The sequence below is a fragment of the Belonocnema kinseyi genome, chromosome 7, assembly GCF_010883055.1.
Source record: "Belonocnema kinseyi isolate 2016_QV_RU_SX_M_011 chromosome 7, B_treatae_v1, whole genome shotgun sequence".
NCBI lineage: Eukaryota > Metazoa > Arthropoda > Insecta > Hymenoptera > Cynipidae > Belonocnema > Belonocnema kinseyi.
The window spans coordinates 1,282,642-1,298,588 of record NC_046663.1 but is presented as its reverse complement, the minus strand read 5'-3'; the positions used below and the strand labels follow the sequence as shown (position 1 = coordinate 1,298,588).

General features: G+C 34.3%; 2 protein-coding genes across 4 annotated transcripts in view; both read right to left on the bottom strand.

The window, feature by feature from the left end:
• The window catches only part of LOC117175827 (probable G-protein coupled receptor B0563.6), a 14,058-nt gene extending 8,752 nt beyond the window's left edge, over positions 1 to 5,306 (bottom strand). Inside the window, exons 1-2 of one of the 2 annotated variants that reach the window (XM_033365588.1) lie at positions 5,242 to 5,306; positions 4,896 to 5,098 (exon numbers count right to left, since the gene is read on the bottom strand). The gene's annotated coding sequence lies outside the window, so the exon portion shown is untranslated. Of the gene's footprint in view, positions 1 to 4,895 lie in introns of both variants that reach the window. The other variant, XM_033365589.1, reaches the window with a different exon arrangement.
• Positions 5,307 to 11,239: 5,933 nt separating this feature from the next.
• The window catches only part of LOC117175826 (protein GPR107), a 19,642-nt gene continuing 14,934 nt past the window's right edge, over positions 11,240 to 15,947 (bottom strand). The window contains exons 7-11 of one of the 2 annotated variants that reach the window (XM_033365586.1): positions 14,762 to 15,029; positions 14,496 to 14,665; positions 14,302 to 14,404; positions 14,013 to 14,179; positions 11,240 to 13,875 (exon numbers count right to left, since the gene is read on the bottom strand). In XM_033365586.1, the coding sequence (XP_033221477.1) occupies positions 13,728 to 13,875; positions 14,013 to 14,179; positions 14,302 to 14,404; positions 14,496 to 14,665; positions 14,762 to 15,029 (856 nt within the window). In that variant the 3' untranslated portion in view covers positions 11,240 to 13,727. The remainder of the gene's footprint in view (positions 13,876 to 14,012; positions 14,180 to 14,301; positions 14,405 to 14,495; positions 14,666 to 14,761; positions 15,030 to 15,947) is intronic. The other variant, XM_033365587.1, reaches the window with a different exon arrangement.

Genomic DNA, 15,947 nt, shown 5'->3' with positions numbered 1-15,947 from the left:
GGGTCAAATTTTACAAAAATCTAATACCTTCTCTGATGAGAATGTAAAAAGTTTGATTGCCAAGAACCTTCCACTTATGAGAAAGTATCTTCCAAAGCTGAATAAATTTTTTCGATCAAACTTTTTTCCCCTTGTAATTATAACTTAACACCTCTGGCGTGAGTTAACCTTTTTTTTAATTGATTGTTTCATTTTTTATCACAGTGCCAAGTATACTTTTTCATAGCTAGAAGGTTCCTTGCAATACAACTTTGTTGACATCGATGTGTATTTAATTAACTTACTGTATTTCTTGAAACTTCTGAATATAAAAAATGTTAATTGGCATTGAAGTTAACGCTTCCTGGAGAGTGGACGACTTTATGGTCTCCGATCGATCGATTTTCTAGCCGAAAACTTTTAAAGCGTGGAGTCACCACCCACATTTTCGAGATTTATACGAAAAAGAGGCAAAAGTACGAACTCAGCGTACTGGAAAAGGCAGACTGGAATTAGGAAAGAGGAATCTGTCCATACACATGAGACGACGGAAAGAAAAACAAAAAAAAAGAAGATCAAGGAAGGATCAAGTGGTGGCTGCTGATAAAGTATTACGAGTTCGAGTCGTTCGAGCTCCCTACAGCCCTCCGTGTTTTTCTTGACGAGGGGCCAATCCAGGGACCGAAAGGATCGCTTTAAACACGAGGGTTGCAAAACTGTATTAGTGTGATGGGGTAGAGAAGTATACATACATATATATCAATACACAGCTATTTATTTATCTTCAAGAGGGCAGATAGAGACTATCTGTGGAAGATCAAAAAAAGGTTTCTCGATAAGATTAGATGAGGGAAAATACAAAACTAAAGGCTCCGCAGGAACCAATAACAAGGTAAAGACTATAATCAATTATGTATGTATATAAAGTTCAGGGGAAACAGAACTACTTGAAGATAAAAAACTGCTTCGCACGTAGTGAAAACTAATGTTTAAAGTGTGTTCACCTTTGTTTTTGACCGTTTGATCTGTGCTAATTTGTCCGAAGAAAACGCATGAAGGCTCGCCAAAGGCTTCTGGATGGCTTGCGGGTTGTTAGCAATTAGAATTAATTAACTCACAGAAGTGCAGATTAAGCTAATAACGATCGTGCAGTAAACTGTCTATACGGGTCATTCACCATACATCCTTCCGGTCAAATATAATCTAATCTGTACTATTGCCTTTGTAATTAAAAAATATCGCTACCATATAAAAACCAATAAAAATAAATATATAACACAAACAGCACACTTCCCAAAAGAACCTAGTATTTTCTTGGGAAATTAAACAAAAGCAGCCAGAAGAAAAAACTAGGCCTGTCCTAGGTTTAGACTTACATTAAGACCTAGGGTCAACTATAGGCGAATATTGATATAAATAAATAAAATAATAAATAAAAATAAATTAATAAAATCATAATAAAAACTGACAAATGATTTTCTTATGTACTTCAAATTTTGTTTTTCATAATTTTTAATAAATAATAAAATTATTTATTATTCCTGAACGGCACAACTGTCAATCATTTTTTTCAAATCCGAAATATAAAGTAATATTTCTTACTTCAAAAACAGCGCGCCGATGCAATTCATTCGCGGTTATATTTTATAAGATTCATTTCTCTTGCAAAAAGTCACACCTAATGCGAGGTAAAGCCGCTTCGCTCGGCAATAATTATCGCAGTTCCGCGTATCATAGTTCCGAGCCAAGATGTTCTATGAAATAATAATAAATAGCTGTATTGCTTATTGTTTTAATTTAAGATGAGTTTACAGCCAAAAATCACACTCAATCTTGCAAAAAATGTACTCTTTTTAATATAATTAAAAAAGGCAAATTTCATTTTTATAAAAATTAAAAGAGAACTTCTGGGGAATTTTTCCGCGTCCAGCCATCCAATCTAAAATAAATTCGGAAGTTGGGAAACGATTTTACAGGACCTTAAAGATACCCATATTTTCCAAAAATGCCTGTTTCAGCTTTCCCTCGAAAGAACCACATAATGAACCCGTTTCCAAATCCAAAGTATTTTTAGAAGTTCTGGATATATATGGAGCCCTTTTTCCAAATCAAATGTACGTTTATAACTTCCTTATTCAACCAAACCCCCATTTCCAGCTTTAGCTCTTCTAGACTAAAAAAAAACGTTTTGATTAGAAAGTTACCTTTTCCAGCTCTGCCAAGTGCCCTTTTCCAGCTCCTGTTTACTGTTTTCCAAGCCCACATGTCCAACTCCCCCCATAAAGTACCCCATAATGAAACCGTTTCCAACAGGTTAACGACTAATAAAGTGATATGTCGTTCTATAATTCAAGTTATTCTCTTTCGTTGAAGTGATCATTAATTTTGATCAAAATTTTTTTAAAATTTATCACTACGTATGAAAAGCCTTTAGTTCGCACTCAAGGAGCGAATTACACAGAAATTCACGCCAAAATGCCCTTTTCCAGTTCAAAAAAGGCCTTTTCTTACCACATTCCTCTTTCCCAGCTCTTCACAGTCGCAAATTATGCACCCAAGTCGTGTTTGCCTCCGTTTCCAGCTCACCCCATCAAGAACCCCACAATGAACCCGTTTCCAAATCCAAAATATTTTAAAAGTTCCGGGTGCATATGGATCCCTTTTTCCAGCTCAAATGTGCTTTCATAACTTTATACTGTATATAAACCCCGATAGAACCCTCTTTTCAGTTCCAACTCTCATCCAATCTGAAAAGAGCGTGTTAATTCAGAAATAACCTTTTCCAGCTCTTCCAAGTCCCAAATTCACTCTAAAATGCCCTTTTTCAGTTTAAAAAGGGCCTTTCCCAACCAAATTAGGCTTTCACAGCTCTTCACAGACATAAATGATGCACTGAAGTGCGCGTGTGTCCCCGTTTCTAGCTCCTCCCATGAAGAACCCCACAATGAACCCGTTTCCATCTCCAAAATAATTCAAAAGTTCCGGGTGTCTATGGATCCCCTTTTCCAGCTCAAATTTGCTTTCATACCTTTCTAATGTTGACGAAACCCCAATAGAACCCCCTTTTTAGTTCCAGTTCTTCCTAGTCTCAAAAAGAGCGTTTTATTTTTTTTCAGTTCAAAAAAGGCCTTCTCTTACCAAAATTACCTTTCCCAGGTCGTCACAGGCCCAAATTATGAGCCAAAGTGCGTGTTTACCTCCGTTTCAAGCTCCCCCCATGAAGAACCCCACAATAAACCCGTTTCCAACTCCCAAATATTTTGGAAGTTCCGGGAGTATATGGATCCCCTTTTCCAACTCAAATCTGCTTTCATAACTTTCTAATGTATAGAAAACCCCGATAGAACCCCCTTTTCAGTTCCAGCTCTACCTAATTTGAAAAAAAAAACGTTTTAATTCTAAAGTCACCTTTTGCAGCTCTCCCAAAGCCGAAATTCACTCTAAAGTGCCTCTTTCCAGTTCAAACAAGGCCTTTTCTAAGCAAATTCACTTTTCACAGCTCTTCACAGGCACAAATAATGCACCAGAGTGCGTGTCCCCATTTCCAGCTGCTTCCATGAAGAATCCCACAATAAACCCGTCTCCAACTTCAAAATATTTTAGAGGTTCCGGGTACATATAGGTCCCCTTTTCCAGCTCAAATGTGCTTTCATAGCTCTCTAATGTAGATGAAACCCCAATAGAACCAACTTTTCAGTTCCAGCTCTTCCTAGTCTCAAAAAGAGCATCTTAATTAGAAAGTTACTTTTTCCAACTAAACCAAAACTCAAATTAATTCCAAAGTGCTCTTTTCTAGTTAAAAAAGGCTTTTCCTTACCCAATTTACATTTCCCAGATCATCGCAGGCCCAAGTTATGCGCCAAAATGCATGTTTGCTTCCGTGCCAAGCTCCCCCATGAAGAACCCCATAATAAAAACGTTTCCAACTTCAAAGTAGTTTAGAAGTTCCAGCTATATATGGATCCTCTTTTCTAGATCAAATGTGCTTTTATAACTTGCTAATGTAGTTGAAACACCGATAGAAACCCCTTTCCAGTTCCAGTCCTTCCAAGTCTCAAGAAGAGCATTTTAATTTAAGGCACCTTTTGCAGCTCTACCAAGGCCCAAATTCCCTCTAAAGTGCCCTTTTCCGATTAAAAAAATACCTCTTCTAACCAAATTCGCCTTTCCCAGCTCTTCACAAGCCCAAATTATGCGCTAAAACGCGTGCGTGCGTTCCCCCCTTACCAGTTGGCCCCAGTCTAATAAAAATGTGCACCTTCCAAGTACCCATGATCCCCATTTCAGAAACCGCATCCATTAATATGAAATTTTGACGTTTTAGCCAAGTATAACAAATTATAGGTCTAAGCTAAGGACATAAATAGTTTTTTTCGGAAGTGCGTGCTATGCGTGTGTACGAAAAAGCCAAAGTCATGATACTATAAAAATAGAATGTAATATTTTATCATGGCTGTATGTCAATTAATTATCTGAAATACATTAGTATATCCCAAAGGTATTACGAAATTTGATATAATCGCAAAGAAACCGCTTTCATAATCCTTATGTATTAACTTAATCAACGTCGAGCCATGCACGACAGGTAACAAAAATATCGGGAAAAGAGGGAGTTTCCACATTTCAATTTATATTCAAAGCATGAATTTCTAGTCTTTGGCACTATTTACTATTTTTCTTTCATCCTGACAAGTCTTCCTCTAACTTCCAAGCCCATTACAAGTTCTTAAATAAAAATATTCAAATTATAAAATCTTTCTTTACCTTAGTAACAGGTTTCAAATTTAAACAACTAAATTACTCGCTTGTACATTTCTATCTGAAGTAAAATTCTGCAAATAGTTAAAAACTATACTCCGACGCAAGTACATTGACGATTTTAAACATTTTCTGATAAGATTACTCATTTTTCTTACCCTGCGTCTTTCCAATTTTCATTTTCTCGTACGCATTTTCTCTTGGTTTCAACCATCATTTTTTTAAACAGTTTTCACTGCGATAATAATTAATGAAAATAAGTTTCTCTCTGCTACTGTCCAACTCCGATTGAACTTTATATTAACTAATTTCGAGATTATTTGTATGTAATTAGCATCAGCTGCAATAATCTATTGTTTACCTGGAAAAAATTTTACTATCGAGTTTATTGATAATATTATTTCTCCATTTTTAAAAACTGTTTAAATGTATAATTGTATATATATACTAGTTCTAGCTAAAAGACTTTTTTGTCTAAAGAACTTCATTTAAAGTGAAACGCACAAATCAAGAGTAGACACATCAACAGAAAATTTTTTAAATTTTAGTTCATATTACACTCAGAACAAATTTTCCGAAATGGTTTCAAGAACGCGACACGCCAGGTACTGAACGTTTTCTACCGGCAGAAAACGTGCGCATGCTCGGGTTAGCTATAATACGGAAGATGTCATGCGTGAATTCAAAATAAAATAATAAGAGTTTACCCGGATTTAATGGAATGGTATAACTGATTAAAAATACCATATCAGAGTGTCTACCCGACAGATGATATTAAATTCCTGGTCATTTCGTGGTTTTTTTACCGGTCACTTTAAAAGAGTTCAAAAGAGTTGGAACATCAGGTATTTTTTGGTCAGACGAATTACAACTTTAATTTTGAAGACAGAATTTTACAAAATAATTATAATTCTGAATTTGAATAGAATTGTTTTTTAATTGCCTTCTAAATTGGAATTAAAATTCTTTTCCAAGATTCCCGTTTCATTTGAAAAATTCTCTATTCCAAGTCAATATTTTTTAACGAAAATCACCTGTTCTAAAGTTAAATTATAATACTTTACGGAAGTTCCCTGTTCCATGTCCAGATTTTATTTATTTATAACGTTTTATATTATAGTTTGGAAATATAGTAACCCAATTTTTCGAAAAATTGCAAGAAGAAAGTTTTGAATAGTGACGAATTCTAATTTAGAACGAGAATTTTTTTGTAAATTCCCTTCTACATTAAAATTCTCAGTTCTATCTTAGAATTGGATATAATTCTTTTCAAAAATTCCCTGTCCCACACTCGAAATTATATTTCTTTGTTGAAATATTATGTCGCAACTTATAGAATTATAATTTATTTTTTAATTTACCGTTCCAGATCAGAATTCGAGTGAAAAATCTCGGGCAATGAAGCACATTCCCCGTCATTTTCCGGTGACCAAAATTCCCGTGTTTCCCGATCAGATAGACCAGTGCAAATTAAATACATGCCATATGAATCATAATGAATTTTTTTTTTGATTTAAATCAAAATTAATGTTCGCTGAAACGAAAGCAAATAACTTGAATTCTAAAATCAGGTATCACTTTATTAGTCGTTCACATGCTAGCTCAAAAGACAACGAGGGGGAGAGCAAATTACAGGACTAGTGAAAACCCGCATGTTTGTTAAAAACCGTTATGTTTGTTATTTCTCGTCCCTAGCATCACACAGATTTCAAAAGTTTTCTTGTATTCAACGTATCACTATAATTTTGATTCCACACAAAAATTTCCGGTATTATAATTAAGTAAAATGATTTTGAAAAACGACCATTTTGCTTTCAAAGAGTTTTGAATTTGCTCGCTGTAAACTTTGATTTAAAGAAAATTGTTTTGAATCCAATCATTGACAAATAAAGTTTTTTAAACTATTATATATATATATATATATATGTATTTATTTATTTATTTATTTTTTCGAAAGAAAATATCTTGAAATAAAATCTCTTAAGTGATAAAGTCGGAAAATGTATGTTCCTCACTCCTTTACTTCCTTTACACATTTTCTGGTTAGTCAATAGCTATAGATTAAATCGAGTTAACGAGAATTTAGTCGAATTCCATGGGACATATTAAGAAGACAGAAAAGAACCCTTAAGAGACAAAAAATAATATAAATTCCTAGATAAAACTCTGAAAGCACGATAATGGAAAACATACACGATTTCTGTTTCACCCCGTAGGCGAAATTATTACTTCCGAGGGGAATGTCTGGCAAAGATTATTTTATCGCGTGTCTGACTCCCAAATAAACCAAATTTCATTTTTTTTTAAATTATTTTTTTACTTCACAGAATCGATTGCAGTTTGATGTCAATTATGTAATAATTAAAATTCTTTGATATTAATTAAAGGGTAGCAGAAAATAACGAGGGACACATTTTTCAACAAAAAAATTTCTGCATAGGAAACTTTAAAAATCAAATAAATTTTCTGTTAAAAAGATTAGTTCGGCAACTCTTTTTAATATTAATAATAAAAAACTTGTTTTATAAAAACTGTAGGAATTCTACATTTGGTAAAAATCGAATTAGCGAATAAAAAGAAAAATAAGAATATACTTCCGCGCTTATGTATTGCTGAATCGATGCAAAAAAACGTTTGATAGCAAAGGACACTTTTTTCCGGTGCAGTGTTTTCGGAAAGCCGATGGCATGCAGCGACCTAAGCCGGGTTCTGAAAATATTGCGCGATATAACAAAAGCCTGCTTCAATCACTGGACGCATTATATACTAACCCCCCTCCCCCCCCCCATAGTCGCCACTGTACCAGTTTTTTTTTTCATATTTTCATGGGACACGAGAAGTTTTAAAGTAAATATTATTTTTCCCTAACCTCAATAACTCAGAGTCCCAATAATGTATAATGTTCTTTTTGGAGTGCTGTCTCTATTATGTATTAAATCCTTTGAAAAATAAAATTTTCATTTGAAACTACAGTCGACGCTACTTACTTTGCCACTTCCCCTAACTCTCGGTCGAGCTCTTTCCCACCACGACCGTGGCAACGTACGTACACGGAGAAAAATGGGTGTTTAAATGTAGATGTTCAAAGGGTAAGATTTTAGCACCTAACACGCAGGTATTCATGCCAAACATTTAACATCTTTTTGAGTTGTTAGGCGTAAAAATATTTTTATGTTAAGGGCATGTGATACTTACAGTTTCCCCGGCTTTTTTTCCGCAAAAATGAAGATTTTTAAAAACTGAATTCGGAGATGCTATAAAATATCATAACGGACGTCCCCGGACTCTTTTTTGAGGGATAATAAGAAAAAAATTTATTGTGCTAAATAAAAATTTTATGCATATGCATTATTTTGAGGTTGCGTCGTTTTTCAACTCTGCCTTTCCAAAAATCTGGAAATTATTTATGAAATAAGCTTGTTTGATTGCCTGCAAACAAGGTTAGTTCCGGGAGATTAGTTACTATGTTTATTTGTAAGTCCAAAGTTTTCAGCCAAAAATATTGTGTAGTTTGGAAGTTCCCAGATTTTGAAGACAAAATATTTCTTATCCTAGGAAAAAAGCCGGGGGAATCTAACACTGAAAAAATCGATACTACTCCCTAAGCGCTATGCAAATTAATCACATTTTGCTAAATTAAAACTTTTTTAATTAACCTACAAAAAAAGTGTGTGGGGACGTCTGTTAACATGTTCGCTATCATTTCCTAAATTTTTAAGACAAAATATTTATTATTCTAGAAAAAAAGCCGGGGTAACCTAAAACTGGTAAAATCGACAATTTTCTAAGTATCACAAGCCCTTAAACTGAAACACATTCAGATGTTAAAACCGTCCGAGCGCATGCGCATCGCGCATTGCAATTTCACAACTATATTTGAAGGCTATATATTTTCAATATTAAAATTATAGAATGTTACAATTTTAAAACATTTCCAAAGAATAAAAATTAGATGTCCTTAAATAAAATTGGATAACGACTTTTTTCTGTCTAAAAAAGGGAACAATGATCTTATGTTTTAGTTTAGGTTTATTGACTTAACACATTTGACAAAAGGTTTATAAATTTGAAATAAAATTTGAGTTTAAGTAACTTAAAATAGATAGAATATTTAGTTCAGATTACAGATCATTCGTTCTCCGATTATTTATCTTCATTTTTATTTTGAATTAGAAATATTGAATATAACCTCAACTTGACTGAATGAGTCATCTGGTCAATATTTCATACTCTTTATCTGTTTTTCGTTCGTTGTACGAACATTAAAGTTTAATTTAAAATTCACAAATAAGTTATCAATTAATTCCTTAAATTACCATCAATAAGTAAACTCCTCATATATTTACAGACGTAATTTGACATAACCATACATGTAATGTCTCGGATTTTTCAGTTGAACATTTTGGATGTTAGAGGGTAACATTTCACTTTTTAAGATCTACAGATGCTAAATTTAAACATCTAGATTGTTGTCCTATAGTTAAACATACAATATGTTAACCCAGAACATCTAGATTTTACTTTTGAACATCCATTTTTCTCAGTGTAGCGAGCGAAACAATTCGCATAAAGCACCACACACCAAGATCAGACTCGAGAGTGGGGTAACATCGTTTCCAGGAAAATTACTCCCCTACGGTCCCATCCGCGGCAAGGTAAATAGCGCCAACTATTGCCAATCAAAATTCATAAAAGTTTAACTAGTTCCAGTACAGCGGCGCCAATCAGATTTGGAGTACCCCGTGTTTCAACTCTTTCGGAGGATCTCTAATTCAAACAGACTTTGCAGCAATAATAATGGCGCATGCGCACTTTTATACACGTTTACTTTGCAAATAGTTGCAAATGGACGCGCGTGCGCAAAATAGTCTTGAAAATTTGTGTAAAAAATTTGGCATTCATTTGATTGAAACCCACCATTAGGGATTTGCAATTTTGTGAAAAGTGCTAAATAATTTTATTGGGCGGGTTTTGCAAAAAATATCGTTTAATTGTAGCATTTGTCTTCAGCTCTTTGCACTCGTCTACACTAATGTTCTACTCAACAATACACCAAGCTGGAAGTGTATTCTTGTTTTTATTTTTAATTGGTAATTCAATTGTAGACCGTTTTTTTTCTCTCTAAAATTGATATTTTTTCTCTTACATCATTATATCTGCCATCCTTCAATTAGTATCACTTAATATTTTAAAAATCAATTTTTTATAATAAAAACGTGATACATAGTACTTTTTGACAATAAAGATAGGTACATATTTGTTATGACTATAAAATGAGAACAGCATTTTCTTTATCGCAGAGCGTGGATATAAAATGCCCAATTACACACACAAGTCACACGCGCCACTCAAACTTTAAACAGAACATTATTTCTTACTGGTGGTAATAGTGGTCTACCATTTCGCCATATGGTGATGAAAACTAGAACTAGAAAGAGTTGGTACAATTTTAAAGATGTATTTTAATTTTTGCATGAGTGTTTTACGATTTTTTTCTGAAGTATAAAACAATGACTGCATACTAACAACACATATTCATTAAAAACAAATAGTGTTAGATAGAATTTCCATCTCATACAGCGAAAAAACACAATTTTATGAAATAGTTCCTTAAAAAAATACAATTATTTCATGTAAGTTTCAATGCACTGTAAGCTCAAATAAACTTTATATTAATGCATATAGCAACAGATTTTTTCCAGATTATGCAAATAATACGATTAATAGACGATTGGAATTTAAATACGAATTCTAACCAAATTTTTAGATCAGATTTTTAAATAGTAAATATTTGAAACATAAATTAATAAAAATGAACGTTGAGTTCATTTTTGCTTCATAATAAATCTATTTAAGTTTATAATTTTTAAAAAACAGAATAAATAGTACACTAATTTTTTGTTTAGGAAAATATATCTGTCAAAAAATGTGTTTTTTTAACTATATAATATGTAAATTAAATCTAAAACCCTTTGTCTCCGATAAAGACTTACTTTTATTGCCCAATAAATACTTTACTCGACAAAAAATCGTTAAAACATTTTTAAGCACAAATTAAAATGCATCTTTAAAATCGTACCTTTATTCTTTCTAATTCGGATTTTTGTCACCAGGTGGCGTATTGCAGTTTCAGAATTACCAATAACTCCGATTTGATAAAAATAAGCGTGCCATGAGGAAAATAAAAGGAAATGCGAGTTTCTAAATCTATGCCTACTCAAATTCGGTCAATTGGTAGATAAAATATAAACTGAAAAGAGAGTATTAAATTCTAAATTGCACGTGAAATGGATTAAATTCTTATCTATTATTACTGTAATATTTGGTTAATAAAACATTCATGAATTTGAAAAGACACTATTATACAATTATTAGGTACAATATTAAAATCCCCGAGACAAAATTTTTCTCATTGTATTTTCTGGCATATAAATCTGTTTTGTTCAAGTTAAAAAGAGAAAGAGCAAATGAACGTTTTGTAGGTAGAAAAAAATTGCTTATATGACAGAAGAAACTTTTTTTTTATTTCACCTTCGCAAAAAAGTGGATATTTCGTGGCTGTATAGAGGTACATAATAAGTGGACAATTTCAGGGCGGTAGTTTAACCCTGAAAAAATTAGGGAATCCAGTAACAAGGCTTAGATTAAAAGGTATTAAAAATATCTATACCTATGAATGTCCTTTCTCTACTTTTTTAAATCCCCGATTAGGCTGTGAAAATATTTAGAAGCCAATCCTTTTCAATTCCGAGTAGTCAAACGTAACCTGAAATAAATTTAAAATACGATTTTCGTTTCACACATTAGAAGGCGCTTCAAAAGCATAAAATTTGGAAAATCTAGCAGGATTGTGCACAAAAATACATCAATTTATCACAAAACTCTCGCTTTATTAAAATGTAATCAATTAAAATAATATAAAATCATGATAAATAAACTTTAAAAGTTAGTTTTCATTACAGCTTCCTGTGTAGCAATTAATTTTGACAGCGTAACGTGACTAGTACTGTTTTAAAATGCTTTTAACATCATTATTATTCGAAAAAGCAGTCAAAGGGACCGCGGTTCAAACATGTTAACTGACAGTTCAGAAATTTTACACGGTGAAGGAAAATACTGTTAAATTTGCAACTTTCAATATTTTCTTAAACTGTAAAATGTTTTTTTGTTTATTTAGGAGAGAAAAATAATACAAGTTGGATTTATAACATTTTAATCGAAATCGAAAGTTATATGACAAGTGAAAGCTGTTCATATGTTATCTACAAGGCGTACAGCGGTCTAAACCTGTTCTCTGCGGTGTTCTGCCGCTTATTTTCTATTGGTTTTCCTCGCCTCAAATTTTTCTGCGTTTTTTTTCAAACTGCGGGCAAGTTTTATGTATCAGAATGTTTAGAATCGCAAGCCGAACATAGATGTGCTTGCAAACATTTTAAATAGGTTATTGCAAAAATTTGCTGAGTGTTAGTAGTCGAGACGCGTCGCTCACCTTCGTCTTTACAGCAATCTGTAGACGACAACATCGAAGATGACGTGAAAGTATCCACAAAAAACATGTGTCTCATTGGCTTATTCTACGAGTAAACTGAACCGATGTGAGAAAAAACAAGGACTTTCCATAAGAAGCCAGAAGCAATGAAGAGATTTAGACCGCAGACCTACGCTCTAGATACCAAAACGCGTTTTTTGGAAGTCCATTAAAAAAAAACTAAAAGAAATTTTGCCGTTTCGTTCGCCGGATATTAACTGCATATAAAAAATGTTCCAGAAAATACAATAAAAATAAATTTTGAAAAAAATGTCACTCAACAGATTTAGACCGTGGACGCTTCATTTAATAAGAACTTCGATACGTGGAGATTTAAAATGGATTAAAAATGTTATATTTCATGACCGACTTACAGTATTCAAAAGTATTCAGAAAAATATTGACAATCGCTCCAGACAGGGATTCAGTTTAGGATATAACTTCTCCTGTCATGGGGATCTACAACGCGGGGACAAAAACGGTATCGAGAAGGATTCAATAATTGTCACCTTGTCATTGAACATGAAATTTTCTAATACTTTCCAATGAAAGCCTTCTTACTGTGTAAGCGTGAAAAAGTACTGAAGATTGATGGAGGTGGAAGGTTTTCAAACCGCAGAGATCTAGTCTGAGCGCGCCCTCTAGAGAAAGAAACAGGCAGTGCCGAGTAACGACAGTTCATGTTCATTCATGCCTAGAACTCTTGGTCCAGTGTTGAGGTTTTATAATCACGTCTTTTTTTTCCAGTTCTTTGGTATTTTCCATTGAACTTTTTCACGATGAGGACGTATTAATATCGTCCAACTGGACGGAGATCTTTCCACTTCCGTGGCGAGGGAAATGCTTTCAGCATGAGCCATGCAGACCAGTGTAATCGGACCATATAAAATCGGAAAGATCTCCCCCGAGTTGTACACCGCACTTTTTTCAACACTCCTTCCGATTTGGGCACTTTTGATGACTGTCTGTTCCGCAATCTCATTTTTTGAGTCGGCGTCAAAAGAGCCGTAAAACGCACAGGACCAGTAATCCAAGAAACACGTTGACCGTCGACTGTGGCTCTTGACACACAAAATTCGAGAATAGCTTCAGCAGCTCCGCTCCACGGGTACGAAAATGGACGAAATCGTGGCAGTGCTTAAAAAAAGCATTGTGTGCCAGGTGCAAAACGCTGATTTCGTTCGTTTGTGATGTCCGCATCACTCACGAAATCAGTCTTATTCCGCACCTGCCACACAAATAACTATTAAAAGCTTCCTCATCGGGTTGGGTGGAATGTCTTGAGTGCGTTTTGCACAATTACAATTGCATACATATGTATATATATATAGGAGTTAAGTGCTTATTTGTTACATTTCTTCTAGCCCACGAAATTCTGAGCCTGTAAACAAACAAACACACACACAAACGCGCACGCACGAGACACAGAGAATTATTCTATTCGGCAAATTGGAGTAGTCACTCAATCATATTCGTGCGAGGATTCCATTCTTGCAACGAGGCTATCCCTTTCCTCTTGAGTAGATTCCGAAGTTGTCGGTCTCACGATTTTGCTCACTTTACTTAGACCCTCAGTGAGTCCAGTTCCACCCGAGACACTGGAAAAGAGACTGCAACGATCACACACATTAGATCTTCTCATTAGGAATGAAATTTTAAGAAGGCCTCATCAGATTCATGTATGAATTCGATTGGATTCAACAGTTATTTTTTAGTCTATCTAGAACTTTTGATTTGTGCTACTCACACTACATCCATTTCGTCATCGTCTTCCAGTGGAGCAGGGTCATTCAGTGTGAAATAAGGATTGGCTGAAGCAGGTCGAAATTTGTATCCCGTTAATACGAAAAAAACATAGGTCGCCATCTCCCTAAACATTTCATCTAGCCATTCGTACTGGAAAGGCACCGTGATCTGTTAAAAGAAAAATGAAATAAGAATAAAATGCAATTCATTAATGAAACCCCCAAAATATCGAATGAAATAACTTAAGAGAGTTGTCTGGAAAAGTGCAAGCAGTACTGATTTAGACGCACCTTCATTAAGTATACTATAATCCTAGTGATATAAATATAGCAGACTATGATAATATAGAAGTGCCTGAAGAGCTTGAGCTTCCGCAAATTGACGACAGCTTTCCTGTAATCACCAAAGGAAACAGAATTCAATATTTCATTGTTGACGCAAAAACGATATTGTTGATTTGTATTTTCAGAGAAAAATAGCCTACCCATCAGTATGTGCAGCTTCTTGGAGATGTCGGATACTCCAAACCACGGGAAACATGATTGCCCCGCAACATAATAAATCAACTAGTATAAAAACATCCCTCCACGTTTTATGCTCTATGTCTCCCTCCTCACTCTCCTCAATGATAATCTCAGCTACGTTCGCCAATACCTAAGCCAAGGTTTTTATTAGACTTGCTTTCATCTCAAAACAGAAAATGTATACTTTATTGAATACAATGCAAAAACTTTACAAGACAAAACGTACCTGCAGCGGAATGACGATCATAAATAATTTCTTATCCTTATCTGCTAATATGTGCTTAATGAATGTCCATCCTGTTCCGATAAGTACGATAGTTATAAATAACACAGCTCCTTTGAGCAAATGCGTTATATAATAGAGAATAGCCCAGGCTGCAATGTGCTCTCCTTTGGTCTGAATAAAGTGATAGTTTATCCCGTGGAAAAGAAGTGAGAGTGACTTTAGGTAAACGAGAACCGCCATAAGGTAATGGATTTTGAATACAGGGTGCCTGAAAAGAGAAATATAATACATAGAAATTCGATTTGAACAACAGGCGCAATATTACACCGGGAGCAGATGCTATTCTGCGGAATGACACCTCCAAGTTAAATCACGGCAGAAACTTACAAGAGATGTTCCATAAATTCATCTTATGATGTTGATGCTTTCATAAAAAAAGCATAAAAGTAAGCGAGGTAAATGTTCCAGTTTAAGCGGGTGACCCTGTTTGCGCGAGTGCCCACATACTATAAGTAAATCCGTCGAAATCTTAAAGGTGATGACACTAGCAATAGTTTAATCACACTCTAAAATGGAGTGAACATATTTTTGATATTGGTTTTATAGTCACTTTATTATGTATTCGTATTGCTTTAACATTCTAGAGATCATCAAGGGAGAGTTGAAACACGGGGTACTCCAAATCTGATTGGCGCCGCTGTACCGGAACTAGCTATACTTTTGTGCGTTTTGATTGGCATGAGTTGGCGCTATTCTCAAATGACAGTTTTATTTTCAAGAGGATTACTACTGGAGGGTAAAAGTGTATCAACTCTACCTGAAGAAAAGAAAGAAAAAGGGGTGAGGATGAGGGGGCCCCAACCATCTGGGTGGGGCAATGTTAGAAGATCTTTCTTCAGAAAAAATTTAATTTTTAATAAAAATAATAGATTTTCCATCTTATCAGTAATCACGTTAAGTATTTTCTGTTATTGAAAGAGTTAACTTGACCGATAACACTCTGCTGATAATACAGATTCCCTTAAATATATGTTTACAAGCGTAACTAGTTCCACCCTTGCACGTGGAATTCACATATCCTACACAATACAGTCTGTCAAGTTAAAGCGTGGGTAACTTTTTTGGTAAAATATTTTATTTAAACGCATGTTTCTACATGGAATTACATTTGTCAAGGTGTCGAGCA